At 36.6% G+C, this 27,462-nt stretch overlaps 1 protein-coding gene across 1 annotated transcript in view; it reads left to right on the top strand.

Moving 5' to 3' along the window:
• The first annotated feature begins 377 nt into the window (after window positions 1-377).
• Window positions 378-27,462, top strand: part of PALS1 (protein associated with LIN7 1, MAGUK p55 family member) — a 42,200-nt gene continuing 15,115 nt past the window's right edge. The window contains exons 1-5 of the mRNA XM_080396494.1: window positions 378-6,367; window positions 9,905-9,976; window positions 10,223-10,281; window positions 14,888-15,399; window positions 22,352-22,560. Coding sequence (XP_080252620.1) covers window positions 15,033-15,399; window positions 22,352-22,560 — 576 coding nt within the window. The 5' untranslated portion in view covers window positions 378-6,367; window positions 9,905-9,976; window positions 10,223-10,281; window positions 14,888-15,032. The remainder of the gene's footprint in view (window positions 6,368-9,904; window positions 9,977-10,222; window positions 10,282-14,887; window positions 15,400-22,351; window positions 22,561-27,462) is intronic.

The following is a 27,462-nucleotide window of genomic DNA, read 5'->3' on the forward strand; positions in this document are numbered from 1 at the left end:
AGGAAATGGTTTATCTCTTCCAGTGGACAACAGCTTTCACTCTTTACTGTTAAAATTTGGCTGATCCCTTTGATCTTTAAAACTGTATAAAGACAGTGACAGCTTCCCAAGCAGTGTATAGAAATGCTGATATTGGCACTGAGCCCCATATCCAGTTAGTTCTCTTGCTGTCTGTTCTGTTGTCTTAGCCTTGCGCTCTGACACTGGATTCTGCTTTTTATACAAGCAGGGAGTTTAGAGTAATTCAACTTTGCTATTCTTTTGATGATTGCTTGAATGAAAAAATAGTGTAGTCTCTCCAATTATGAGCTTCTTTCCATATCATTTAGTTCTAGACTCTGTTTTTTTACTCCCCTGCATTTTTATTCCTTTCTCAGGCTTTTCTCAGAAAAAAACCAAGATTTGTCCTTGCTGCGTACACAACTTCTGGTGCTGATCTGTGCAGCAGCAATTGATGTCTTGACACTTGGTTTTGCAACAGGGCAAGACTACCAATTTTGAGGCGAAAGCACTGAGAATATTTCAGGCTGTTCTGACTGCATCATTGATGGTGAATGCCAGTATTTGTGGCACATTTTAATAATCTGTTTTGTTTGGGATAACTTCGTAATTGTAACACTTTTTCAGAATGCTTCAGTGTCACAGAATGTTGCCAATGCAGTCTTGTACATAAGACTGATGTTGATATTACTGATTTGTCTCCACCTCTAGAGGAAAACACTTGTCTGTGGCCTCTGCATAAGAGGGCAACAGCCAGGCTAATAATTTTGCTGAAGAATTTACAAAGTAATACTTCCACTCAAAAGTTCATATTTCTACAGTTATGTAAATGTGCATTTAAGAAAGAAGTACCATATGTCCAGAGTGTTATGGTTCTTTTTATTCAAAGGATTAATGCAGCAAAACCTGTTAAAGGCTAATTTACTGAGGGCTTTATTTTTTAACCCAAAGTAGAACTGCCAAATATGCAGCTTACATTCTTAAATAAGCTTAATTATGGGAAATTTGGCTCTAGGGTTTTGAATTTAATAGCAGTTTGTCTTCAGTTGGATGGCATCAGTGTTCTTAAGAAGCTCAAACTTACAATAAGATTGTTTCAAAGGAGTCAATACTATGGTTCTTTTGGAATGAAACTAAGCAATGATCACTGAAGATGCTGCTACCTAAAGTGACTGTAAAAATGACATTTTTTTTTTTACAGTTCATGTCTTTGGGATTGTTTTAGGACATAGAGTTCTTACTTTCTGATTCAGAAGTACCTGATGACAGAGTTCTATATATTGGGGCAATAAAGTATTGTGATGTATTCTTTAAAGATATTTATCAGCTGTGTTGGTGTAGTGCATATAAACATGTTTGCATCACTGGTATGAAGAACTTTTTACAAACTTAATCTTCACTATTTGTTTAAGGGGTTGGGTGCATGATTGATTCTTCTAAGTATTGCTCAATAACTTTTTTGAATGTATTCTTAATGTTAGTGCTCTTTTGTATAATACCTATACGGTGTACTTCACCGAGTGGTGAAATGCAAAGATATACTGCATTCATGAGTTGAAGTTGTTCTACCTCTCTTCCTGTTTTCCCATTACGAAATACCTGAATTGCTGAGATCTGACATTGGCAGCAGGAGGAAAACTTTACCTATTGTAGAGAAATTTCATTATCTTGCATCCATTAGATTTTGATTTAATTTTTATGCACAGACACTTCAAGTAAAGAGGTGTTCAAATATCTTACCACTTTTCTGTTGAGAAACCTGTTTCATGTGTTATGACAGTAAAAAATACACGTGAAAGGTGAAGTGGGACAAATTAGTGAATCCTGAACTTGTACAGAAAACTAGGAAGACTGGCTGTTCCTGGATTGATTTCTGTTTTCTCTTGCTGTTAGAATTTTCTCTATTGCAGTGGTTAGTAGCAGGAAATACGAGTTTATGGAACTCGTTCTAGTTGTCAGACCCTTTAGTAAGTTCTAATTGTGGGGCAAAATTTGTGTTGGCTTTAGTGTTTTGTGGTTTGTTGGGGTGTTTTGGTTGTTTTTTAAGGAGTAATTGTGTACTTGTTAATGCAAGCAAGTGTAAAGTATAGGCTAACCTATTTAGCTGTTATCCATTTCATTGACACAGAATAAAGATCACTGAGAATTAATATAAGAAGCAAAAATTCAGTGTTCAGTTTTCAACTTTCAAATTAGGGGAGGGAAGAAGGCTTTAAAGATGCTACCAAAGGAGAAGATTGTTTTTAAACAACGTTTTTTAACACTGTTTGAAGAGTCATCTTCAGCTTGATTAGTGTAAGAATTGAGAGGAAATACTTGCTCAAGTTTATATGCTTTGTTGGAAGTTCATTGCGCTAGAAGATTCACTCCATGATTTTAGGCAAGGAGAGGTTTCTGCTGAATTCCACCTTCCTAGATGCCGAGTCTGTTTCTTAGCACAATTTCAGAGTTCTACAGAAAGATGTATGTAGCTTGTAGTATCTTCATTCAACAGCTCAAGTGATGACAAGGTTTTCTAGACAGGATTGTTGCACCATTACATACAAATAAAGTTTTCTTCTCTTCACGTAGAAAGGAGTCTTACATTCCTGTGAATTTATCACAATTATCTAATGTTTCCTTAATAAAAAGAACATGTGCTTTAACCAGGTTTCAGAAGCTGAATGTACTTTCTTTGTGTTAGCAAAAGAGTTGAACTGTGGAGGAGCTCTGCAGCCACATTGCTTATGTTTTGGACTCGGTTTGCAGAAGTGAGTATGTTCCTGCCAGGGTTTTATCTTAATTTGTGTAACTGATTGTTAACATTAGGCCCAAGAGTCCCCTTACATTTAATAGGAAAGAGAGAGACTGTTTTTATAAGGTACAGAAGGTCTCTAATGTTACACCTTTATAGTCTTTGTGAAGCTTTCTCATGCATTTTTATTATGAAGTCTAGTAATGTAGCTTATTTACAAAACATTAGATTTTTCACACCCTATAGTGAAATGTTGGTAATAATGTTACATAAATTATTTTTCTACAGATTTTCCTCATGACCTGTGAAACTTTAAGTTACTAGATGGTATAGGCTTGTTCAGAAGTCTTGTCTTACAGTATGACCAAGGAGTTGGCATGAGTTCTGTGGCATCATGATTGACATACCCATAAGTTTAACAGATCATTGTGATAAATATTGGGAAGGTTTGAAATAAGGGTGACTTGCAGGTTTTGTCTATTTCAAAGTGGTTACTTATATCTGAATTCCATTGTATAGGTAGTATGCTTGAGGTAATAGTACTGTTATTTCCATTAGTGTTCAGCCAGTAGGTGTACCATTTTATGCATTCTGCTGCAAGTGCACAGAAAATTAAGTTTTATTGCTGTCCACTGTGGGGGGAAAAAAAAGCTTTTTAGTTGTGTATTCTAATCTAGTGTGTTTATACTATCTACACAAAGGTAATAGGCTGAGAATACCACTTGATAATCTTGAAGTAATGAACGTGTAGATGTGTTTAGACTTTTCAGTAGGACCATCTTTAATACTCTCAAAACATGAGTGTTCAATTTACCATTTTTGGGGGGGAGGAAATAAATGCAAGGTTTGCAGTCCTTTACATGCGTGGTGTCAGGTTATGCCTTTTAATAAAAGCCAATAGGTTCTTTTGACTGTCCTGTTTACATCATCACAAAGAGATGCAGGTGGTTCTAGGTGTGTGGTCGCTTTCTTTTGTGGTGGCTTGGGTTTTTTTGATGGATTTTTTGGGGTTTTTTTTAGGATGAAAAGCTCTTTCAAAATTAGTTCCTGTTGATGAGATTTTGGCGGGGTAAGGGGAAGTGGATGAATTCACAGAATATGATTCCAAGAGATGAAGTTTCATTGGAGTTGGCGCTCTGCTGCCTTGAGGGAGTTTCTATTTGTCTCTGTCCTCACCTCTTCACCTTCTTGGTCTCAATCACTTGCTCCTTCTTGTGCCAGTCAGTCCTGTCACCTTTCAGATAATTGTGAGCTGTTCTAGCATGCGACTTTGTCCAAAACCAAACAAAAATATTTTGCAGCATTCTGCGGTCTTGTTGAATTAAGGTGACTTAATGACAGAGAGATTTGACAAGCTTTAAAGCTGTCAGAGAAGGCACTGGCTGTACAGCCCAGAAACAGAGAGGGTAAGGGAGCAGTCGAGAGAAAGAGTTGTGAATGCAGTCTTTGGCAGCAGCAAACCAGCCCAGCTTAGCAGTCCAAGGAATCATACTGACAGTCTCTCTTCTTGTTCTTGTCATAAATTCATGAACTATGGGATCTCTGTTTGGAAGGATCCAAAAGTAGGGCACACTTGAAAGCCTAGTCAGCTTTGTTCTGTGCTAGCAGTTGGGGAGTTCGCTGTGCACAAACATAGTAATTTCTTCAGGGAAATCACATAATTCATTAACGTTCTGTAAATACTAAAACATGACTGACGCAGTGTAAAGAAACTATAACACTTCAAATTCTGAACAGTTGTTTCAGTCAGCAAAGTTTTGAGTTCTGACTTTGCTACTTCTAATTCTCAGGAGTGAGAAAGATTCCAGAAGATCTCATGGGCACAAATTCACTTGAGCATATTCCTCTGCAAACTCTTGAGTGTCATCAGTTACTTCTTTGGGGGGTATTTGTCATAGCTATCCATTGCAGCAGTCACCACAATCTCAGGTGAGTTTAGGAATGAAAAACTTACGATGTCAGAAACCCAAGTATCTAAAACATTTTGTGGGTGGTCCCCCCCTCTCCCACCCCCTATAAATATAACTAGAGAAGAGCTCAGATGAAATGTTCTTTTCTGAATTTGTAGTGCGTAAGTGACTCTTGAGTTCTGTGAAGTCCCAAGATCATAGATTGTACAGTTCTGTGGTTTATGTTCTATTTTTTAGAATTTCAATCTTCAGAAGTCTCAACTTTTTTTGGTCAGAAAGAAAGTCAGAAGATCCTTGTCCCCTTCTCTCTCCACACAGCTATGAGAAACATAGCAACAGAGCAAATGAGGTTAGATCATTAAGGACAAGAATTTGTTTTTAAAAAAATCACTTTACTGTCACCCATTCAGATAACACTGCAAAAAAGAGTTGAAAAGAGAACAGAGGAGGAAGGCCACGTAGTATCTTTGTTACATGATGTTTTGAGACTATAGCTTGATCATATAAAGTTGAGAGACAGTCTTGGTCCCTATATCTAGGCTCTTTGAAGACTGTTGAGTTAGATATCTAACATTTCAGCATATTTGGATGAAAGCCTGCTCAGAATATCCATCTTCCCCTTTTCCTTAGATGATGTTTCTAACTGTGTTTATCGGATTCAGGAGGTATTAGCATATTAAAATGTGAGGAAGAAATTTCTTTTTTCCCCAGAATGTTGTAAATATGGCTTAAGAAGAGCTTGCTGTGGAGGACTAAACTAATGCCATTTTGTATGAATTTAAATGTCAGATGAGATGAAAACTACAGAACATTCTATCTTCAATTTAATTTGGAATTACTATTGCTTTGGTTCAATCACCTCTCTGAAGTGTAATTTACATATTAGTACTCAAAGTTTACTGTTAATACTGTGTTTTACATAGTGAAGCAGTGGCAAGTACTGACATTAAAAAGAACATGCTAAAAAATACAGGGATTAAAATGAGACCAGTGTGCAAGAGCCCAAGCCAAAAAGGATATAATTTGTAGGGGAGTGGGGGAATCTTATTAGAGATCTAAAATAGCAGCAGTATTTTTAATTTCACAGAGAATACTACCACTGTTTAAAACAAGGACAGGCATGTTTACTTCTAGGACAATGAAATCTGAAGTCTTAACTGTCTGTGAATAGGTGATAAGAAATTATTGTCTTGTTATCATGTTTCTGGCTGTCCTGTGAGATCTGTTAACAATCCCTGGAATTCTAGGAATTTCTTTCCTCTTCATTTGTTGCACTTGAAAGTTTCTAAATGCTTGGAATAACTGCTAACGTAAGGTAATTTTTTCTTTCACTGTTCTATCATCTTTCCGTTGCAAACCGTGGACATCCGTGTTACCCACTTGTACCTATGTATAAAATAAATGTTTCTTTTAGCAGGGATTGTTGGTACTGAAGATTTAATTAGAGCTTCGTATTCAAATGTATGCATAGTTGCAGCCTATTAATCTAAGCCATAGTGGGATGGTAGGGTAGTAAATCTATGTGCTAATTTGGGGTAATGTGGGTGTCAGACCATTTAATGAGCTGTAGTGTTTGTTTCTGTGAGCTACTTTTTGAAAATGAGTGTTTCTTTTTTTTCAGGTTTTCATTAATTGCTGTAGAGACTGCCCTCTGCTGTGCTCGGCACCTACACTAGAATTCGGGTCTTGTCAGCACTGGGAGTTGCTCATAAGTGTTCAAAAGGTGCTAAACATGTCAGAGCTTTACTGATGATTCAGGTGGCAAAATATAAACAAAAGTTAAATACTGTGTTATTGAATTTAAAAATACGCTTATGGGACTGTAGCAAAAGTCTTAAGTTTTTCTATCTAGATGTGATTTTTAGCAATAAGCTGCTTGAAGCCTGCTCTGATTTGTTTCTGTTATCATTCCCTCTCCCCAATCCATCTGCAGTCACCCCAGCTGAAACTTTATTCCCCTCATGTCTATTTTTCATTTAGTCTAAAAAGCAGAAACTAAACAATGCTGTTGTGTTAGTAGTAGTGTATATTTAAAACAAAGGGAATTTTTTTAAATTATCCTTAGTGTTTTCAACAATAGTTTTTAATCTTGGTCAATCATTTTAATTATTTGTGTAACCAAGGAAGAAGCATTTATACTGCTGTGCCTAGTCAGATTTGCTAAGACTAAAGAAAGCTTCTTGTGCAGTGGTTCTGCTTGACCTGTGCTATCACTTTTAACTGATTAAAGGACCTCACGGAGATACTAATCAAGGAAGATTGCTGCTAATAGAGCATGCAACATGTGTTTTTCACAGAGATTGGTAAGAAATTCAGTAAGATTAAAGTGTACCTCCCTCTTCATATGACTGCTGTGTTACTACTTTTATAAAAAGCAGGTCACGCTTATTTTAAGATTGTTATTTACATCATGCTTATTCTAAGGGGCATTAATTTCTTTGGACCTAAAAGAGCTAAAATACATTATCAGAAGTAATCTACTGTGGTGTATCCTACATACCTTTAACAGATGTTGCTCACCTGAGTCGTTGAGGCTGTGTTTTCTAACGATTGCTGTAAATAGAACAGCTGAAGTGCTGTACTTCAGAGGTTTTCTTGGCCTCCATACTGCTGTGTATTGAGAGATTTTAGCTGTGTGCTGACTGAGCTTGATAGAATGCACAAAAAAGATACTTTTGCCTCTGCATTTAAGTAATAGTCTCACTTTCTAATGGGGCTGGAAAATGGGCTGCCATGGTCTCAAAATGCAGGGAGAAGCAGCAGAGCAAGGTGGAGCAGTGTGGCATAGCATGGCTGGTGTGCAGCGTGTCCCCCAGCTCTGGACCCACAGCGGTGGCCGTGGCAGCCAGCTGTACCCTGGGTCCAGCAGGGAATGCAGAGTCCTGCAAATGGGGGGCTGCAGCTGCTGCGCTGGGGGAGCCCTGGCACCAGGGGGGATAAACATCACCTCCCTGGGCCCAGTGAGCGACATGGTGCTATTTTGGACATTTGGCAGTGAAGAACAGAACTTTGGTGATAACAATTACAAATCTTGCGTTTCTGCTTTTAATTTTGAGGCAGCAAGAATTGTTTATCCAAACTCCATTGTCTGTCGCACTGGGCAATCAAATTAAACATGACCTCTTTTAGAAATATATCTAGTAGCCCAATGTGAATAAAAGTTACAACAGTGACTGAAACAAGTGTAGTGTGTTTTATTACATTGAATATTTATATAAAACAATCTTTAGATTATGCCTTTGAAAGCAATTTATGCCTCTGTAGTGGTACAGGTTAAAATCCACTCTCCTTTGTCATGTGAAAATACACAATGAAATTATAATATATACTGTGTGTTGTAATTTCATATAGTTCATGCACAGAAATTGCAAAAGGTGTCTTCCATATATTTTACTGTGAAGGTACAGTTGCTGAAGAGAGGTTCGAGTGATGTGGCTGTTGTTGGCCTGATAACACTCTCCTTTTGGTCCATGTTTTTCATGGAGAACACTGTTCATGCCTGTTCTGTAGGTAGTAAGTGGCTCTGTATCTTTTGAAGTTAGTAGACTGGCGAGTTCCTGTGCTGTGACTTTTTTTGATTGTTGCCGCAGCATCAACAGATAAACAAGCCTAATAAAATTAAATGTGTTTAAATAGACCACAGTTCTTAAATGTGATACCAATGCAATTAAAAAATGCGCTTACAATTTCCCACGTTTGCATGTTGAGCAATTTGTGTATACAATTTATAAAACTGGAATCTAGCCTTAGCGTCTGAATTTTTCAGTTTAATAATTTTCTCTGTGCTCCAATGATGCAAGTTGGCATTGTTACTGCTCTTGTACAAATGTAACTTCGAAAGCACTTAGAATGAAAATTACTTTCCTTTTGAGCAGTTAGCCCTTTTTGCTGTTGATCCACATATCTTGCACATCTAAGTGAGCATGGAATGTTAAAACCTCTTGGCATGTCTGGAAGCCCTTTCAAATGCAAGTTGAACTGAGTTACTGTGCTTGACAGGTTTTACAATGAACTCTGGTCTGAAATTATTAGAAATGAGTCAGCTGGATATTAAAGGAAGAGTTTTCTTCCAATACCAAGACTACGCTAGAGCGTCTAATTAGAGGAGATCATGTAAAATATTGTAGACTAAAAAAACCAAACCACATGTTTTGCAGATTGACTAGACACCAAGCAAAAATGAATTGCAAATCAAATACAAAAATCAATGCAGTTCATTACATTACAATACAGTAAAGGAAAACAGCATGCAATATGATTGAAGAAAACAGTACTAGTTACTATGCACAATATGAAGCGAAGCATCAAATAATTACTGTGATTAGTTATTTATATATATATGTATATAAAAAATAGTGTTAGAGACTAAGAAAAGGATACATCACCAGGTACCCCCTTAACATCATCCAGGCCCACACTTCAGCTGGGAAGCCCGGTTGCAGCCAGCACCATGAGTCTCGGTAACTAGGAAAATTCCTACCTGGTGTGTCTGCCCGTAGGTGAGGCTTCTGGCCCAGTCCTGGAGCTTGCCCACCTTTATGCTCAGTGAAAAAAATAAATAGCTTACATACCTAGTGTATGTGAACTTATAAGTTTAGGCTAAGTGCAGGCATGCACTGTCTCATGATTAATGAGTTCACACAAGGCAGGGACATTGGCCAGATGCCCGAGCATGGTGGGGTTAGTGTCGTGCCACAGCTGCGCACAGGATCATTGTCTGGATGGTCCTTCTCCTATCTTGCTTGTTCCGGGGGCTCAGGACAGACACCACCTGCTCTTTAAAGTTGTCCTTGGGCTCCCTGAGTTCACTGTCCAAGTTAAAGCTAATGTAAAGAGAATTCTTTTTTTTTTTTTTTTTCCATTACAGAACTTTTAATTTAAGAAAAATAGTATCAAATTTTCACAGGTTTTTTAACTTTTAGTTGTTTCTGAAAAACTGGAGCAGCCTGATATTTCTGGCACTATTAAGCTCTGTAGGAGATATCTGTGAAGTATTTTCTACCATAAACTCCAGTCTTTAACACTTATCAAGTAGTGGTTAATTTTATGGTGTGCAGCATGGTTTGTTTTGCATTTTCCTTTATGTAACTGGCTCCCAAGTCTCTTAATCTTGCCATTTCACTGAAATACTGTTGAAGAAACATTATGCTTGGGAGGTGATGCAGGGAAAGCTGGAAATTCTTTTTCTACTACACTGAGATTCCTTCTGTGGAATTACTGAAGTGTTTTACTTTGTTGTTTTGTGATTTTTATGACTTAGATTTCTAAGCAAGCAAAATCTGAAGTACTGAGTGAAAACACCAGAAGAGCCACCGTTACGTGAGCATACATGGTAAAAATCTCTAGCATAATTTTATGCTCATACTTTTTTACTAAGTCAGATATCAGGAAGCATCTTGTATGCAATTTTAATTTAACTTTTCATTCACTTCAGCAACCTAGAATTCTTCCAGTTGTTTTTAATGAATTTTTTAATGTACTGTATCTGTCATAGTATATGGCTTTCAGCTGGTGATAAATCCTTTGCACTGTGCCTGATGTTAAATATGTATTTCTTGTGTTTATAATATAATTACAGATGTAAAGTTGCGCTTTTGTACTCTCAACTGTGCCCAAACTAATGAAATTCAGTTAGAGGTGAGTGCTGAACTCCCTTGCAGTCATTTAGAATTTGCAGCTTTAATGAATTTTAAAAAGGGAACTATCAAGTCTAATCATCCTTCTAGCACTGAAAGAATTTCAACCACCACCAAAATGTAATGCAAAACCTCGGTCTCCAGAAAATGTCATTTTTGCTCTTTGGAAGTTGCTGAAGCAAAACAAATTTAATTTTACTGTACAGAATTCAGTTGTGCATAGCAATCATAATTGTTTTAACACCAGCCACAGTCCCCAGGAAGCAAGTGAAAACTTAAACCACCTTACAGCTTCTGTTTCTGTCCCTGTCAGTATGTATTTTATACTAGCATCTGTCTTACACACCAAGATACTGCATTTATATATGTTCATTCTTCCACAGAGCTTCTTGGGGTCTGTGCTTTGTTTAGTGTATTCAGGGTGATTAAAGCCTGACATTGTTTGGGATGTATGCAGAATGATGTGTGGCTTGTAAGAGTATTCTTGAGAATAGCAAGTATAATTAGCAGGATAGGAGGTGTATTTTTTTCTTTAATTTTAATGTTTTGAACTTGCACACAGATGTTTTGTTTGCTGTTCATAATTACTTCACAGTGAAATTCTTGTGTGATGTCTGATGGTGACCGGAGTGACTGAAATGCTCTTTCTCAATAGTTACACTTACGTTAGCAGTTTAGACAAACCCTTGTCTGTAGGGTAAAAATTTGAATAGTTAAAGTAATCTGTGAAGGAGAGACTTGCACATGTGCTTTCCAGGACCATATCGGTAAGACTTGTGATATGAAGTTGAACAGAAAACAGTTGTAAATCTGCTGTATTTGCAAAGATCTGTCTGTCATGTAGAAGTGCTATGGTTCCCCTGTTAGATATCAGCAGTTCAAAGGAAGACACTTAAAGCCACAATTTAACCCTATTAAACTTTCAGTAACCAAACTCTTTGTAACACCGAAAGACTTGTACATATCTGAAGAGTATAAAAACAGCTAATACCAAGTTCTAAAACAGAAAATGAGTCTGCTAATTCCAAATATTATTCTGTATATTTGATATATGAGGCAGTAAAAAGTCAGTATTATTGAGTGTGTCTGTAGATTTTTCTCCTTAATATAAGAATTAATGTAACAAAATAAGGTCGTCTTGGGCTGAAAAGCTGGTTTATCAGATGATCCACTACTTACAAAGAACAGACGTCATGTAACAACCTTCCCTTGTTGTTATCTTGAGATTTTTAAAATTGCAAAAGAAACCTTGAGAAAGAAAAGCCAAGGATACTGTTCATCATCAGACTTTTGATGCCATGCTTATTGGTCAGAATAAAAATTTCTGTTTCTGGTGCTTGCCATCAAGCTGAATGTTACTTTTACCCTCAGCTATACCACACTGTAACTTGAGGACTGAGTTAATATTTTATCAGTGTCATATTTTACATTTTAAATTCCTTAGGGACCATCACAGAGAGGGACTTCAGACCAGACCTGACTATTTTTTTCCTTATGTGCTTATTTCATTTGTTGCAACTGGGCAGTAGCATTTTTCCAAAACTGTTGGAGATGAGGATTTGTGGTGTCTGAAGCAGACTCGAGACAGCTGAAAAAAGCAGTGGGCTTTAGGTTTGGAAGGCATCACCTGTTATCAGAAGTTCTTTAATTAAAGAAAGTTGTTCCAGCATTCCAGACTTGCAGCATGCCTGTGCTTTGATGGGTCTCCAGATAGTTATATGTGGAGGGTCAGGTTCTTGTGGAGTTGTTTTGATATTGCAGTAACATCAATTTTAGGCTGCTGGATAAGTGATATTACTTATCATCTTTTATATTATCTGAGTGATTACTTTGCCTGTACTGCTTATTGCTTGCTTCAGAGACTTCTGACTTTCTGGGATATCAAAGATACTTTCTATTTAAAATTCTCCTAAAAGACTTAAATTTTGATGCCAATTTTCTGAGTATTGCTGTTGAAGTGTGGCTGCAGGAGAACTCTTAATTGTCTGTAACTTTTGTTTCTTTCGTAACTGACTTAACTCAGACCTTAAATACTGAAAGTGAGCAGCTATCAACACAGGCCACTTAAATGTCTTCGTTACTCTGTTCCAAGAATTTATGTGCTCTTTGCATCCTGCATGGAGCTTATGCTGAAAATGTAAGTGATGTTACCAACTGTTGCCTAGTACTAATATTTACCTCAGATAATATTTTTGTTTCTCTGGTCTTCAGTGCTGATTACTATGTTAAAAGAGATTTTAAAACTTCTTTAAAACTTCTATAGATGTATGAGTTTTTGTTGTGCCCTTTTTCTGACTTAACCTCAAAAGATAGGTAGTTAGTACTCTTTGTCTTAGGTAGTTAGTACTTTTAAACTTGATGGAGGAAATGTAGCTCATCCCACCTTAAATATTTTTGATCAGTAATTAAATATTGGCCACCAGCTTAATTTCTTCATGTGTAGATTCTTTATCTTTAGTGAGTGTAACATTACTTCAGCTTACACATGACTGAGTGTTATGATGGTATCTTAAAAGTTGCATTTTACTTCCTGCATATCCTCAGTGGGTTTGACTTCTTTAGTGCTCAGTAAGTGGATATTATTCATTCCCTCATTGTTTCAACACCTGTTAGTGGTACCATGTGGACTGAGGAATGTGAGTTTTCTTTCAGCTTGTCAGAGCTGAAAAAAGACAAATGTAACTTTCTAAAGGCTCAGTCTTCAGGCAGGCTATGGCCAGTACAATGTGGATGAAAGAGAATTTGAATTATCTTCCACCCAGTTAAATTACTGTGCTTTGCAATTTTACTGTACCTCATGAGACATCCCTTTTGGGGATTGGTATTTCTGTACAGTGAAGCCCTTACAGAAAGGGAAATGTGGCTTTCTGAGGGTAATTTTGCTACATTATCTGTGTTATCTCTGAATTTCAGAGACTGCTTTTTGATATAGTGATTTATATAGCCATGTCTGAATGCTAACTTTATGTGACTTTATTCTTCGCAAAGCTGTTCTTTTTAAGTTGGGTGCTAACTGAAAGTTTTACAGGCACCAGATAATTTTGGTACTCGCTAGCCCCACTACTGGGGCCTCTTTTGTTGCCTGAATTTTTTCTGAGTCTGAATTTCTTCAGTGTTGAGCACTGAAATAATTTAATATCAATGTAGTGCAATTAAGTATCTTTTAAAGGCAAAAAATATTTTTTACTATCATAGGCATGCTTTAGTATTTGCTTCTTGGAATATCTTACTAATAACCAGTAGTAGTGGCTAAAGAGGAAACAAGTAAAGGAAATTGTTTAGATGTTGCTGTATGTAGCTGTGTACTACTCCTGAGGAAAATGAAAAGCTGTACGTACTTAGAATTGCAAGCTGGCAGAAACTTGTGTAGGAGTTTCTGTTGCTCTTCCTCCAAGACATTGCTATTGATATTTAATTTTCAACTTAATTACAACATAAGCAACTTTCCCTTCCTCCTCCAAAACATAAACATTTGATTTAAGAAAGCTGGCTTTGTGGTTTTTGGTTTTATTTTTTGTCTTGGTGCTTCCAGCATATAATAAAACTGAGATACTTTGTAGTATTTCCTTTCAGTAAATAAAAAAATATAATAATTAAAAGGAACTTGAAAAATTAAGTGTATGGGTAATACTGTACACAGCTACTTAGTAATTTGATGGCCTTTTAATTGAACATGTTGAAGATAACATATCATTGGCTTTGTGATACAGAAAGGCAATGTGGTATAAAACACATGGTTACATGTATTTAAGAGATAGGTGGTTATATTTATCAGGACACGTTAAGTTCTTTAGCCGCAATCATCAGGAATGAGAAACCAGATTAAAGTGCAAGGAGTACAGTGAAATGTCACTACTTGACTGTGGAAATCTGTTATTGTCCTCTGTTAAATCTATACTTTTGTATGCCTACACAAGGATTTTTACTTTGTATTTAATCCTTTCTGCTTTAATGCATGCCTATAGGAAGTATTAAGAGTAGCTGCTAACCAGAGCTGTCCAAGTATTATCCTAGGACTTTATCCCTGCTTGGAATCATGCGAGTGCAGCTCTGGACTGCTTTAGGTAGTATCTTTTGGAAGAACTCTATGCCATACCTGTCTTCTCTGAACCTGGGAAGCAATGTTTATGTAAAAATGCCTCACTTTAGGAAGAATAAGTACAAGTACCTTTACTTAAGTTTAACTTAATAAACTTCTTGTGAACATGTTTATAACAGGTTACTTATATTTAGTGTTTGTAGGATTGTAAGCATGGTTTGTGTTTGAATTTTTAAGAATGAAGGGATAAATTAAAACCAAATGGGAACTTTCAGAAAACTGCTAGTTTGTGGTTGTATTGAGTGCAGAATCTCCACTGCTTTGACTGGGAAATTTAAGAGACTTTAGCATTAGTTTGAACAGTACTCCTTTTCTGAGGTTGCCACATGAAGTTTACTAAAATATGTGAAACAGATTTGTGAGAGTGCTGTAGTTCTTAGTGGGGGGAAAAGCACTATGTAAATGTGGAGGAAAAGTTCCATTGCTCTGATGTCTGGGTACCTGGAGAACTCTTAAGTGTTTTCTTATTAATGCAGTTATTTACTAACTTTTTAATATCTCTTATTAGATTTTGTTCCTGGATTTTTCAACAACTGTCCTGTGATGGAAGGAAAATAATTTTTGAAGTTAAAATGGATTTTACACAACATAACAAAAACTGGCCTAATAGCAGCGTTTTTGTTTGAAGATAATAAGCCTTGTTACAGATAATCATGACAACGTCTCATATGAATGGACATATCACAGAAGATTCTGACAGTGAAGCAAAAAATGTGGATCTTGCACCTCCTGAGGAACATCAGAAGCACAGAGAAATGGCTGTTGATTGCCCTGGGGATTTGGGCTCCAGGATGATGCCCATGCGACGGAGTGCTCAACTTGAACGAATCCGTCAGCAGCAGGAGGACATAAGGCGCAGACGAGAAGAGGAGGGAAAGAAACAAGAACTGGACCTTACTGCTTCCATGAGGCTAAAGAAACTAGCACAAATTCCTCCTAAAACTGGAATAGATAATCCAATATTTGACACAGAAGAAGGAATTGTTTTGGAGAGTCCTCATTTTACTGTGAAGACACTAGGTGGGTAAAATATAGTGAATGGGCTAATGGGGAAAATACTTTAGTTGATATTAATGTTCTTTTAGGCCACTGAAAGCCTGGTTCTTCCGATACAGGTTTAAAGTGTTCTGGTCCTTTGGATTTTTGGTAGTTTGGGGGTTTTTATTTTAGTCCAAGCATCGGGCTATGTGCGTCAGCCAGCAGCTTTTCACAACCGATCCGTTTGGGAAATAGTTTCATGCCCTATAGATAGGCTGGAGACATCCACTTAATTCATTACTTATCTAGGCTGGGGAGCGCCATGCAAGTCATACCTGATTTTGTTATGTTTGATGAAGCAAAGACAGAAAAAGCCATGAAGTAAACACTGTCATTTAAAATCAAAATGCAAGAGTTTTTAATATTTTAAAGAGAAACCTGCTGGTGGTTTCTTCTTATTCTGGCTGTCTTGCATTATCAGTTGTCACCTAATACAATACATATTTTCTCTTGGAGTGTTGGCATTGATAGTGCTGGCTGGTAGTTGAGAACAGTGAAAAGTGGCTATCTAATTGCTAATTTATTTTTTTTTGGCCTTGTCTTCAGGTTTTTTTGTGCCCAAGCAATGTTTCTGCTAAAGACATGTCTCTATTCCATAACCTCTGGTAATCCTTATTGTACAAATCCGTCTTTAGGAAAATTTAGGTTGAAAGGGTCATCAGGAAGTCAAACTGTCCAACCTCCTGCTGAAAGCAGGCTCAGTTATGAATAAGGCAGGTGCACCATGTTTTAGTTGAGGGCTTGTCAGCCCTGCCCAAGAGATCTCTTTTTAAGAAGCAGGTTCTGTACTTTATGAAGTGTTAGATATTTGATTGTGAAATTCTCTTCTTGGAGGCAACACAAAGCAGAAGTTGCGAAGATTGATGTCCACCAGAAGAAGTAACTTCCGTTGGGAGTTGCTTAGCCACAGTGGCTACAAGGTCTGAATGCTGACGACAGGAGGGATTGGAAATTGGATTTGGATTGGAAATTGGAGGACTTGGACTGGAAAGCTGAGGCTAGGTTTCATGCCAGAGATACTGAGAACTTGGAGGGAGGGCTAGGTGGAAACCACCGGCCAAAGAAGCTAGGCATGGAAGCTGGTAGGAATGAGAAATGAGTATGGCTCTGGCAAGACTGGGAACCAGTAAGGAGCTGGGGTAGACTGAATTTGTTTCAACAGGAGAGACAATGGTGGAGAAATTACTGTGATGACAAAAGACTATTCAGAAAATCTGTCAGTGGGGCATAAAACAGATATGGGCTGTGGGGGAGGTGGAGAGGTTGTCAGAGAAAGACATTTGTGAAAAGCTGGAAGAAGGAAACTAGGTTTGGCTCAGCAAGAAGGGAAGGGGTGAAACTGGTGTGAATGGAAGCTAGGTTTCTGTGAATACTTCATGTAAGAAGAAAAACACCAAACACTGGAGACAAGAATATAGAGGCGTATACATGGAAAGAGGTAAATTAGGAAATGGCAATATATGGTACAAAATGCATCTTGGAAGGAAAATGACCAGATGATTTTGTCCACAAGGACAGACTCCACTTCTGTAATCAAAGTTTGAGTCTTGTCATTGTTCTGCTGTCAGCGTGTTTCTGTAAGAGCACAGTAATAAATTGCACGATATAACTAAAGCTATTCCCTTCAGTGTTTGGATACCATGAAAATCAGAAAACTAATGATGTCTGTCTCTACACTAAATTGCAGTAAATAAAGCTTAAAAGGATGTGCACAGAGCAGAAGTATTGACTAGCTTGCTGAGTGAATATGGTCTGTTCTTTGAGCTAGAAAGGCAAGGGGCTTTAGGAGATGTAGTTAAACTAAATCGTGACATATCCATATATGCACCAGGGAGCTGAATTACAGCTTCATAGGCATCTATTTCAATCAGAGAAGTCATGACATAATGTTGACAAGCTTACAGATATACTACTGTTATTTCCTTGCCAGGCAGAATTATAGTAGCAATTCGGATCAGGTAGACTTAAGATTTAAGAAGAGAGGATTTATAATAGCACTCCTGTTAGAGTGATGCTTTCAATTATATTCAGCTATGAAGTTTGAGTTGTTGCAAACTCAAAAAAAGTTCTAAATGAAATGCTGTGACCTCTTAACCTATATAGTCCATAAAGAATCTCTGTTAAGTCATTAGCCCTGTCAAAAACTGAGTCACAATTTTAATTTTAATGAAGTGCTTCTTGCAGTAACTTGGCCTCTTCCAAAATTTTCCTCCACTATTAAGCATGTCCTTTTTGCATACATAAAAACATACATTTTGCATACATAAAAAATGTTAATCATTCTAACATCTGACACTAATGCTGAATTTCAGAAGAATTTTTTTAATTTATTTATTCTGAAAGCTGTCTGTTGCTGATTAATATCAGAGTTAGGGATGTGGCCTTATGAATTTATATATACACACTTGCATACTTAGAAAATAATATGGTTTCACAGGGAGGATTTGAGTAAATTATCGTTAGTACTTCTGCTTTTTTTTACTGAATACTGGAACTGGACATGCCAGGTATTTTAAAATTTACATGCACAACTTTTTTGTCTCCAAGAAACTTGCTTAACTGTTACTTTATCCAAAAACTAACTGCTAGTATGTGAATTTTTTCACAGTTTGTTTGGTGGTAGTGGATTTCTGATCTGCACTGCTCCTCACCCTTTCCATCTTTCCACTTCTGCTGTCAAGGTGAGAGTGCTTAGTCACTTTCACAAATCTCTAAGCTTTGTTAGGGGAACCCCAAATAAACCTGAGCAGGTGCTAGTGAATTAGAGATGTTAAGCTGCCCTTATTCAGTCTCTTCTAAAATACTGATTTTAGTTTTGCTTTTTTATGTGTTAATCCATAGAGGTTTTGTTAAAGGTAGATGTTTTATATAACAATATTGACCTGATTTTCTGTATTTTTAGCTTGAAAATGTTTTTTAAGTGCCAGTGTCTAATTTGGCAGATCTTTGCCAAGTCTTTAATCTTTTCATCTTAAAAAAAAAAAAAAAAACAACCAAAAAACAACAAAACCCAAACCACAACAACAAAAAAAGCAGACTGGATTAAACAAATTGAATTTCATTTATCAAAATAAAGCAGGACACTTAATCAAAACAATTCTAAAGGGCATGTTTGTTATCAAAACAGTGTATGATTTATACAGCTGTCTTAATGGAAGTAACTTTCTGTGCACCTAGAACATGTGCATATAATTATTTAGCTGGCTTTTTCACAGCAGTATACCACTACAAAATGCAGCATATTTTTTGTTTGCTACAGTTCATTCAATTAATTTAGTTAATTTAGTTAAAGGGGTGACATTTCATGTAAGTAACCCTTTGCCTTTTGTGGCTACAGTGAATATTTTTTTAGGGGAAAAGCTGCCTTTTTTATTTTTATACCTTTGCCATACTTATTTATAAATGTTATAAATGAACTTTCAGAACAGTTTGGGATAAAACAATACTGTTCTATAGCCCTGTGATTCGAGTAATATATGGAGCATTAGAGTGCTAGTAACACTATATAGAATACTCTAGAGATCTGTAAGAAAGATTGGGAATTAAGATACTGGAGCTGACAAAATAAAGCCAGTTACATCTTCTTAAGTTTGCTGTTCATAACTTCTTGTTTAAGGTGATGAACAGCAACTATTTTCTTTTCTTCTTTTTCTAATCCAGCATGTTAAGCTGTGACCACAGGTCCTCCCCTGCAGTTGCATACTTTTGCCCTGGCAGTCTTTTGATTAATGCGTATATTGCACAGTGCTCAGTCACATTCCAGCCATTTCAAAGCCTAATGGAAAAAACACTGCAACACTTCTTCTAAAAGAAGACTTTAAAAAAAAGTAGTTGATTGCTAATTGATCTGCGATTAAAAAATGGACTTGTTCTGCCAAAGAACCCTGACTTTTCTGTGAGTAAGTGCAGATGTTAGTCTTTTACTGTTTGGTTTTGCATTTTTTTTTTCTTTTTTTTTCCCCTTCAGGACAACCTTTTCAGTAGGAAACATCTAGAGGTGGAATCTTTTGTACCTGGGATTTTTTTTTTTCTTCAAAAAGACTAAAACCAAACAAAAAATCCCTGCACCGAGATCTAATCTGTGGTTTATATTCAGAAATGGGAACCTAGTGAGAGTTAGGCATCCATAAAGCCAGATTTGTACGTAGTTTTATGTGTATGGGGTTTTATTAAATAAGTGACGAGGAAATGGATTGCTAGCTTTTGCGGGGAATATTTCATGTCACTCCTTTTCAAGCATTATTTCTCTTTTAGAATCATGAAGAGGGGAGTTTGCTCTTTCATGGTGCAGGGGAAATTGTTTGGTATAGGGCTTTTGTGTCCAGCACAGATGAAGATTCATTGTAGAAGGGAATTACGTGGGGAGGAGAGTACTGTGTTTGTATGTGAGAAAGGGTGACACAAAAGGAACTAGCAAAATGCTCAATAGAGAATATGTAGAGGCATCTAGGAACATGTCATCTTTATTATAGATACAGAATAAGATGTCTTATCTTTCTATATGTATTTATATCTTATATGGAATATGTATTAGAATTTTGTGTGTACATGTGTCTATGTATTTGAATTCTCAGATATATAAGGGGGTATACACAATTCAGAAATAATGGAATAAAATAATTTATGAGTAGGAAGAGTTAGAAGTTAGGATCTTCTCTACTACCTCACTGTTTTTTGAATCTGGTAACAGTAACAAACAGCAGAATTTTGGGTTGGTATGTTTTTAACTGAGCAGGTATCAGTAGGAACTTTACAATAATGTCTGACTGGTTCATAGTGCACTTCCTCAGACTTGGGAGAATCAGTTGCCGAGATGCTTTGGTAGTCTGCATACTCCACTAGATAAGAATTTTGCCAGCTGACAATGTCCTATTTAGCAAGTATTCTTGCTTGTAAAGTGTTCTTTAGCTTTCTCTGCAAATGGCACTTCCCCCCTGTGTGATAGGCAGTATATTGTGTATACAGTTCCCTAGTGAGACATTGGCTGGCTTAATTAGTGTTGTGAGCTGTACTGGATTTCACCTGTGGAATATCCTGCACAGCTGGTATTTGAGCTTTTGGTGCAGCTTTTGTACTATTGCCCTTTGTTTACTTGGTGGTTACAGGAAGAAGCCCTTGACCTTTGGTGGATAGGATGTTTTTAGCATGTGTGGAATAGGTTTGGAGGATTTTTTTCATGTTTTTTACTGTCCTGCAGACAGTGAAGTACAGGAATAGTAGCTCTAGATTGTTTCCTTTTATTATACAGAAGACTGGCTTGCAAACTCAGAATTGAAAACATGTAGGTTTGCTTTGTCTGAAACTAAAACCATTAAACTTGTTTGAAATACGTATTTTATTAGGCTTTATGGTTTTCATGTGCCCATTTATCAACCATTTTAATCATTAAATAATTTAAATTAAATAATTTAATTGAGCCTAGCATTGTTTGGCATACTAGTGAATTTGAGGTTAAAAGTAGGTGAAGTAAACAAAGAGGTTGTGGAGTCTCCTCCTCTGGAGACATTCAAAACCTGCCTGGATGCAGCTCTGTGCAATCTGATCTAGGTGAATCTGCTTTAGCAGGAGGTTGGACTAGATGATGTGTAGAGGTCCCATCCAACCCTGACCAGTCTGTAGTTCTGTGAAACTTCCTGACAGAATGTATCCGTGTTAATGATCAGTATCTACTGTGATTTTTCATGGAAAACAATGCAACTTAGCTGATGTCTTGATAGCACCCTATTCTAATGTTGATTAGCTCATAATGAATAAATTGGGGTTGCTAAAACTTAAAAATAATTCTCAGAGCTGATATTTTGATACCAGTAAGGGAGATTGACCACAATATCAACTCACAGTTTTAAAATCTGAGATTTTCTTTGTTGTTCATTTTTTTTAAAATACCAGGATTCAAAATTCTGGTTTACTTGAATTTATTAAAATAAAAGATAGCTGACCTTTTTTTTCAGACAACGAGTGAGAATGCATACATTATTTCAGGCTCAAAGCGTTCACTGTATTTTTGGTCTGCTTGAGGATTTCTTACCTGGGTTTATATGCATTAGAGGTATGATTCATATTCCTTGTTTTAGGTAGTTTCTCAAGTACTTAGTACTGAGAAGTGACATACTTTGCAGAAATTCAGATTGGTTTAAAAGAATGTAAATTTTTTGACAGTCTTTAAAAAGCACCCATAAAGCATCAGATTAGTTCTTGAAGGTCAAGAATGTAGTACATGTGTAGTAGTCTGCAAACATGTAGAAACATATAATTAAAATATGTTAAAATATTTTATGGTCCAAGCAGAATTTGTAATTTCATAAATGATGTGGACTTCTTCTGGTGAAGATGACTTTCAGAACTCTGACCATAGATGGTGTTTTTTTCTTTTCCATTCTTACCTTCTCATGCTAATGTGCTAAGACAGCATAATGTTATGGTTAGGCACCAAGTGTAGTTTACATATCAAACACTCATTCTATAAGTTAGCATTATCTGGTTGAGAGAGATACATATGGCAGGTATACATGGAAAGCCATATCAACATAACAGTGACTATTCAGTGCTTCAAGATCAGTTTAGCAAATAAGTTATTTTCATATTGCAAAATAGTCTCTTTTTCACTTTTAGCTATACCTGAGCTGCAATTATAGAATCTTTTACGTATTGGTGATTTCATTCAGAGGAGAACTGCTCATGCAATAAGAATTTAATTTAAACAGTGTATTAGCTTTTTATTTCTCCTTTTACCAAGTTGTTTTTTTGTTTGTTTTTTTTTTATTCAGATATGTTCTGCTAATAAAAGAGTGAATAATGGATAACTAAAACTTGCATACATCACTGAAAAACTGAACAGCAAACCAAAATTTGGTCAAAATCTTAATATAAACATTACTTAATTATGAATCTTGTTAACTCATACCTTATTTGTATTTTCTTATTTCCTACCTAGAAGTGGACGAACTGTTAACTTCTCTTAAGCATATCCAGCATGTTTTGGTAGACCCTCAGAGCCAAGAGGATATCTCTCTCATTTTACAGCTTGTTCAAAATACTGATTTTCAGAATGCGTTTAAGATACACAACGCTGTAACAGTGCACATGAACAAAGCCAGCCCTCCATATCCTCTCATCTCCAATGCACAAGAATTAGCTCAAGAGGTATGTACAGTATGCATCTCTCTGATATGTATGAAACCTATAATCATAGCTGTTGTTGAAATATGTACTTGCCAAGCTTGTCTGAGTTATTGAATGTTGAATATGAAAGGGATTATAGTAGTCACTGATCGCTGTATCCGGTTTTTCCAGATTTCCAAACAGTAACCAGAAAAATATTTTGGGAATAAGAACTCCCTTTTTAGCATAGATAGATATGTAACAGGAAAAGTACTGTGTTTAAACATAGAAAAAGGGAGTGGTTATGAAAAATCTAACTTTTACCTTCAGTATTCTTTATTCCAAGTGTTCAGGAATTGCATTACAGTTCTCTATTATTGTGACTTAGTGAGTTGAGCCATGGTTCTTAAATTGGGGGGCACTTCTGAAAATACAACTATATGGGAAAGAATTCTTCTTTAAAGTGAGCCACAGATACCTTAATACCTAATTTCAATGTTTTAATTGCTGCTGTGATGGTCTGATTACATTTAATTTTTGTCTGACAGATGACAACTCTTATAAGATCTGATATCTCCTTTAGAAATTTACTCGGGCAACTTTTTTAACTTCAGTCCTTTCAGTCAGATCTTGACTGAAATAGTTTTACAGTTTCAGACAGGTTAACTGCTGTCTTTGAGGCTTATTCACTTGAATATAGACTGGCAAAACCTATATACAAATAGCTTTATATTTACTAGCAGTATTTAATAGCAGCATTACTAGCAGTAATGCACAGAAAACTCAGATAAAAAGTTGCTGTGAACGGAATGAGTTTCACATCTGGCTGGATGCAGCGAAGACCCTTTGAGGAGCTGCTTAATGTTATCTAGATTTTCCATGGCCTGGTGCATATATATATTGCAGTGGAGTGTGGCTACACCTTATATGGATATACATTTGTAACTTTAGCTAGCTTGAATACCAGTATTGGTGCAAGCGTAGCACTGTAGTGTTCAGCAAAGCCAGATTCAGAGGCTGGGTAAACGCTGCAGTGTTTAGCACCCAGTGAACCAAACGTACCTATTCAAAACTGACGTAGGTACACAGGTTGGAGTACCTGAGCCAGTATATAACTATTCTGCAGTTGCTCAAAGGCATGTAACTCCAATTTCAGTACAGCAGCAAGCTGATTTTTTTAAAATCTGGTTTTCTTTTTGCCTGAAGCAATTTTTTTCAACAGCTCTTCCCACTCTCCTTCCTTTTCCTAGACTTCAGCCTTGTAAATCAAGGAAAACAGCATTTTAGCAAGTTCGAAGTTCTTTTGCAGAAGAAATTACTGATTCTTGAGGGACATAATTTAAATATTATCTAAAGGTGCAATGTGCTGCTTAACCTGCAGCTCAGGATTTTCCTGTTTAGGTTTGTCAGTAAGACTGTGCCAAAACCAGGTGGAAGCGTTTTACATATGAGCTTCCCTCATCAGCCTGTAGGCTGCTACAGGATCCTCACTAGGCTTGTTTGTCTGTGAGCCTGAAGGAATCTTTCCAGTTAACTCCTGTTTGTAAAGAACTTCACCAAACACCCACTTTACACAGGCCTCCTAGTTCAGGATTTCATTCAGCTACAAGCCAGAGTATTTGAAACTCGATGTATAATACAGGATGTTACAGATTCACCTCTTAAAAAAAGCTGGGGTTTCCCCTTCATGGATATGATGTCCTTTTATTTGCTGCTTAATAGAAGTTTCCAAGAAGAAAATATGCCTAGCAAAACTCTAGGTCTGTTTTCAGACTTCCATATTCCTCGTCACCTTCCCAACACGTTCCTCTCTTTTCAGGTGATTGGGTAAATCCTAAAATCAGAAGGTCATGCGAAACTAGTTTTGTTTCTTAGCAATCCATGAAGAAGGCTAAGCATAAAGAAAATATTTCTTTAATGTAACATTTTTAAACCCTTAGTATTTTGTAATCACCCCAGGAGACTATTATATAAAAGGCAAACATATCACTGCACTTATTTTGATTCTTCATGTCCCATCCCTGTCTTGTCCAGCCTTGGAATTCCTGAAAAGTCAGTATACTGCATATGTCTGTTCCATTTTCAGAGGTAGTCTAGTTTCTCAGTGATTCAGCTTCTGGTGTATTTAAGTGACTTGTATTTTGCAATATGTTAAATAACATCCTGAAATGATTGACCTGGAAATTGAGGACAAATATTTCTGTGTCAGGTGCGTCCCAAGAGGAACACCTTGAGGCCTCCATTCACATCTTTCTGTACTTCCTAGTCTTGCCTGTAGAAGATCTCGTGCTCATTTTTCAGATCCTTTATTCCTTTTGGAAAGGTTTCTGTATTTGTTATGGTAGCATTATGGGAGGACATTATTTCTGCTTTAGGAGAAGCTGGTTAGTTGGTTTTGGTGTTTGGTTTTGCTTTTGGGGATTTTTTTAACACTGACAAAGTATCTGTTTTGCATGGCCAGGTCTTTTCTTGTACTGTCATATTTGGTTGTCTTTTGCTTTTTCCATTCCTAAGCGTAGGCATGGGAAGCTCCCTCAGAAAGCAGTTTACCTACTTCAGGGTGTTTTTGAAAAGACACTTGCAAAACCCTTGATTTAAGATCCTGATAACATCTTGGTGATAAAAGCCACAAGACATTACAAGAAAGAAAAATAGCAGATACATGCATAACATTAATTTTAAATGGCAGGTAATGTTAGTGTGCATATTTTAGTGCACAGGTCATCCGTGACTCTGTAACACTGCAACTGTTCTGGAGTGCATGCCCTAGTTCAGAGCTACCGATGTGTTTTGTTTGAGGTTTTATGGTGTGGAAGAGAACTTGTTCTAGAGCTCATGCTTCTGTAGCTCTAACAGGAAGACACTTTGCAATACAATTGCATCTTGCAATGTGAAACATGCACCCTTTAAAATAAAAATTAATATTAAATTAATTAAATCACGCTTTTGGAATTGTGTTTGGTGGGAGTTATTTGCTATGCTGAACCTAATTTAAAAATTCTGTTTTCATTTACTCTTTGATGATTTACTTTTATGAAACATCATGTGTATGAACAATGTGTTGTGAAAACTTTTGATTTTTGAATCTTTTAACCATTAACAATACAAGTGGAATGGTACATTTTTATTTTCTAGTCCTCTTTAGGAAATTCTTTGAATTAGTAGTACACTTGTGCAGTTAACTTTTCCACAGATTCTGATAACCAGACAGCAACAAGTCAAGATTTTAACTTGTTTTAAAAGAAACTAATTGAATGTAAAAGGTGGAATGAAGCACTTGAGCTTAGGGAATTTATTTTAGAGGTCTAATCTTCATGTAATGTGTTGTATCCAAGTCTTAAATAAAAATAGACAGTAAACATCAAGTGTAATTAAATTGATTTCAAATCCATTTAAACTTGACCAAGATTGTGGGAATGATTATGGGAACATGGTCTGAATCTTGACCTTGTAAGAACATTTGACGTAGCATTCAAGACAGTTTGTAATTTTTGGCCCATAGCAGCACATACCAAATACCTTTAAAGATGTTCTTGCTATTAAATACACTTAATAGGCTCAATTTATATAGGCTGTGTTACTAAAGGTTTCAGACTTGATACTGTTCACTTCAGGAAGTGCAGGCAATTAAACTAGGTCAGTACTTTTGAGAGGATGCACTGGAAACTTCAGGTATAAGTGCACTAGAACATGTATGTATATTCCCTCTGAGGTCCTGCTCACCTGAAAGTAAACTACAACAGGATTTTGCAAGTGCAGTTAAATTCTGAATGTTTAATATTACTCCAGTGTGTGCCTCCACAGTACATGCCTCCAATTGCGGTGCGTATTAAGAAACTAAATTGATAGCTTTATTATTGACACATATTCAGTGTGGATTGCCTGTGCTGGCTGTAGTGTGTTGCTTCCAGAACAACAGCCTACATTCAGATTTCAGAACTGACAGAATGACTGCTTGAGCCTGGTTGCTTTCATTTCCCCTGTCAAATCCCCAACATCTGACCTTGCATTCAAAAGGTTGCCTTGCTTGCAGGGCTTCTAAGTTGCTTTCTAAGTAGGTTTTCCTGTAAAAGGGTCATAAAAATTGGATAAATAACACTTTGAAGTTCCTTGTAGCTTCTTCAAGAAAGGAATTGGAAGTCCCTTGAAAGTTAGAGACCTTAAATAAACCTCTGTGAGGAAGTCTTTTGTGTAGAAAAATGTCTTCTTTTGACACAGAGGAAACTTTTTTAGTGAAATACATCCTTTATAGTGCTCTGCTGTGTGGCATCCCAAAATTCAGGCTTAGCTGGGGATAACAGCTTTCTGGCTAATTCAGAGGTATGACTGAAGTCAGCCTTCTATGGAGCTGAATTCTTTCTGTTCTTTATGGTTTTAATGAAATAAATTAAAATTTATTAATTTAAATTTAAATAAAAAAATTAAAATTAGAACTGGCTTCATTTTTTGTCTATTCTAAACTATACTAGGTTTGTTCACCATGAGGCATGTTCTAGGGATGTCAGAAGGAAGGCTTTTGGAGGTTGTCCCAGGCTTATTGCTAAGCACAGGAATTTGTTCAGTGTGACAGTGTTTGGTAGGCAACGTAACGACCTTGCTCCATGGGAACAGTTCATTTAGTGGCTTCTCCTAGAATTAAGAATTATCTTTACTTTTTTCAGTGCTGTCATGTAGTAGCATCCAAGACAGTTGTTTACATTTCTGTAGATAATTGCTCCTAGGATAGAGGGTCTTCAGACCTTTAGATGTTGTTGATCACACAAGCAGCTTGATCTTTTTCCCTTTGGAACTTGTGGTTTCTTGATTCTCTGATGTCATATTACCTTATCCTTAAGCATAAAAAGCTCTTGAAAAAAATGTTCTCTATCGCACTGAAAGCTGCTGCTCAGATATGTATAATCTACTCTTGATGTCTCTGGATTCATTTGTGCTTTTGGATTTCTG

This window comes from Falco punctatus, assembly GCF_963210335.1.
Source record: "Falco punctatus genome assembly, chromosome: 7".
In the NCBI taxonomy this organism is placed as follows: domain Eukaryota; kingdom Metazoa; phylum Chordata; class Aves; order Falconiformes; family Falconidae; genus Falco; species Falco punctatus.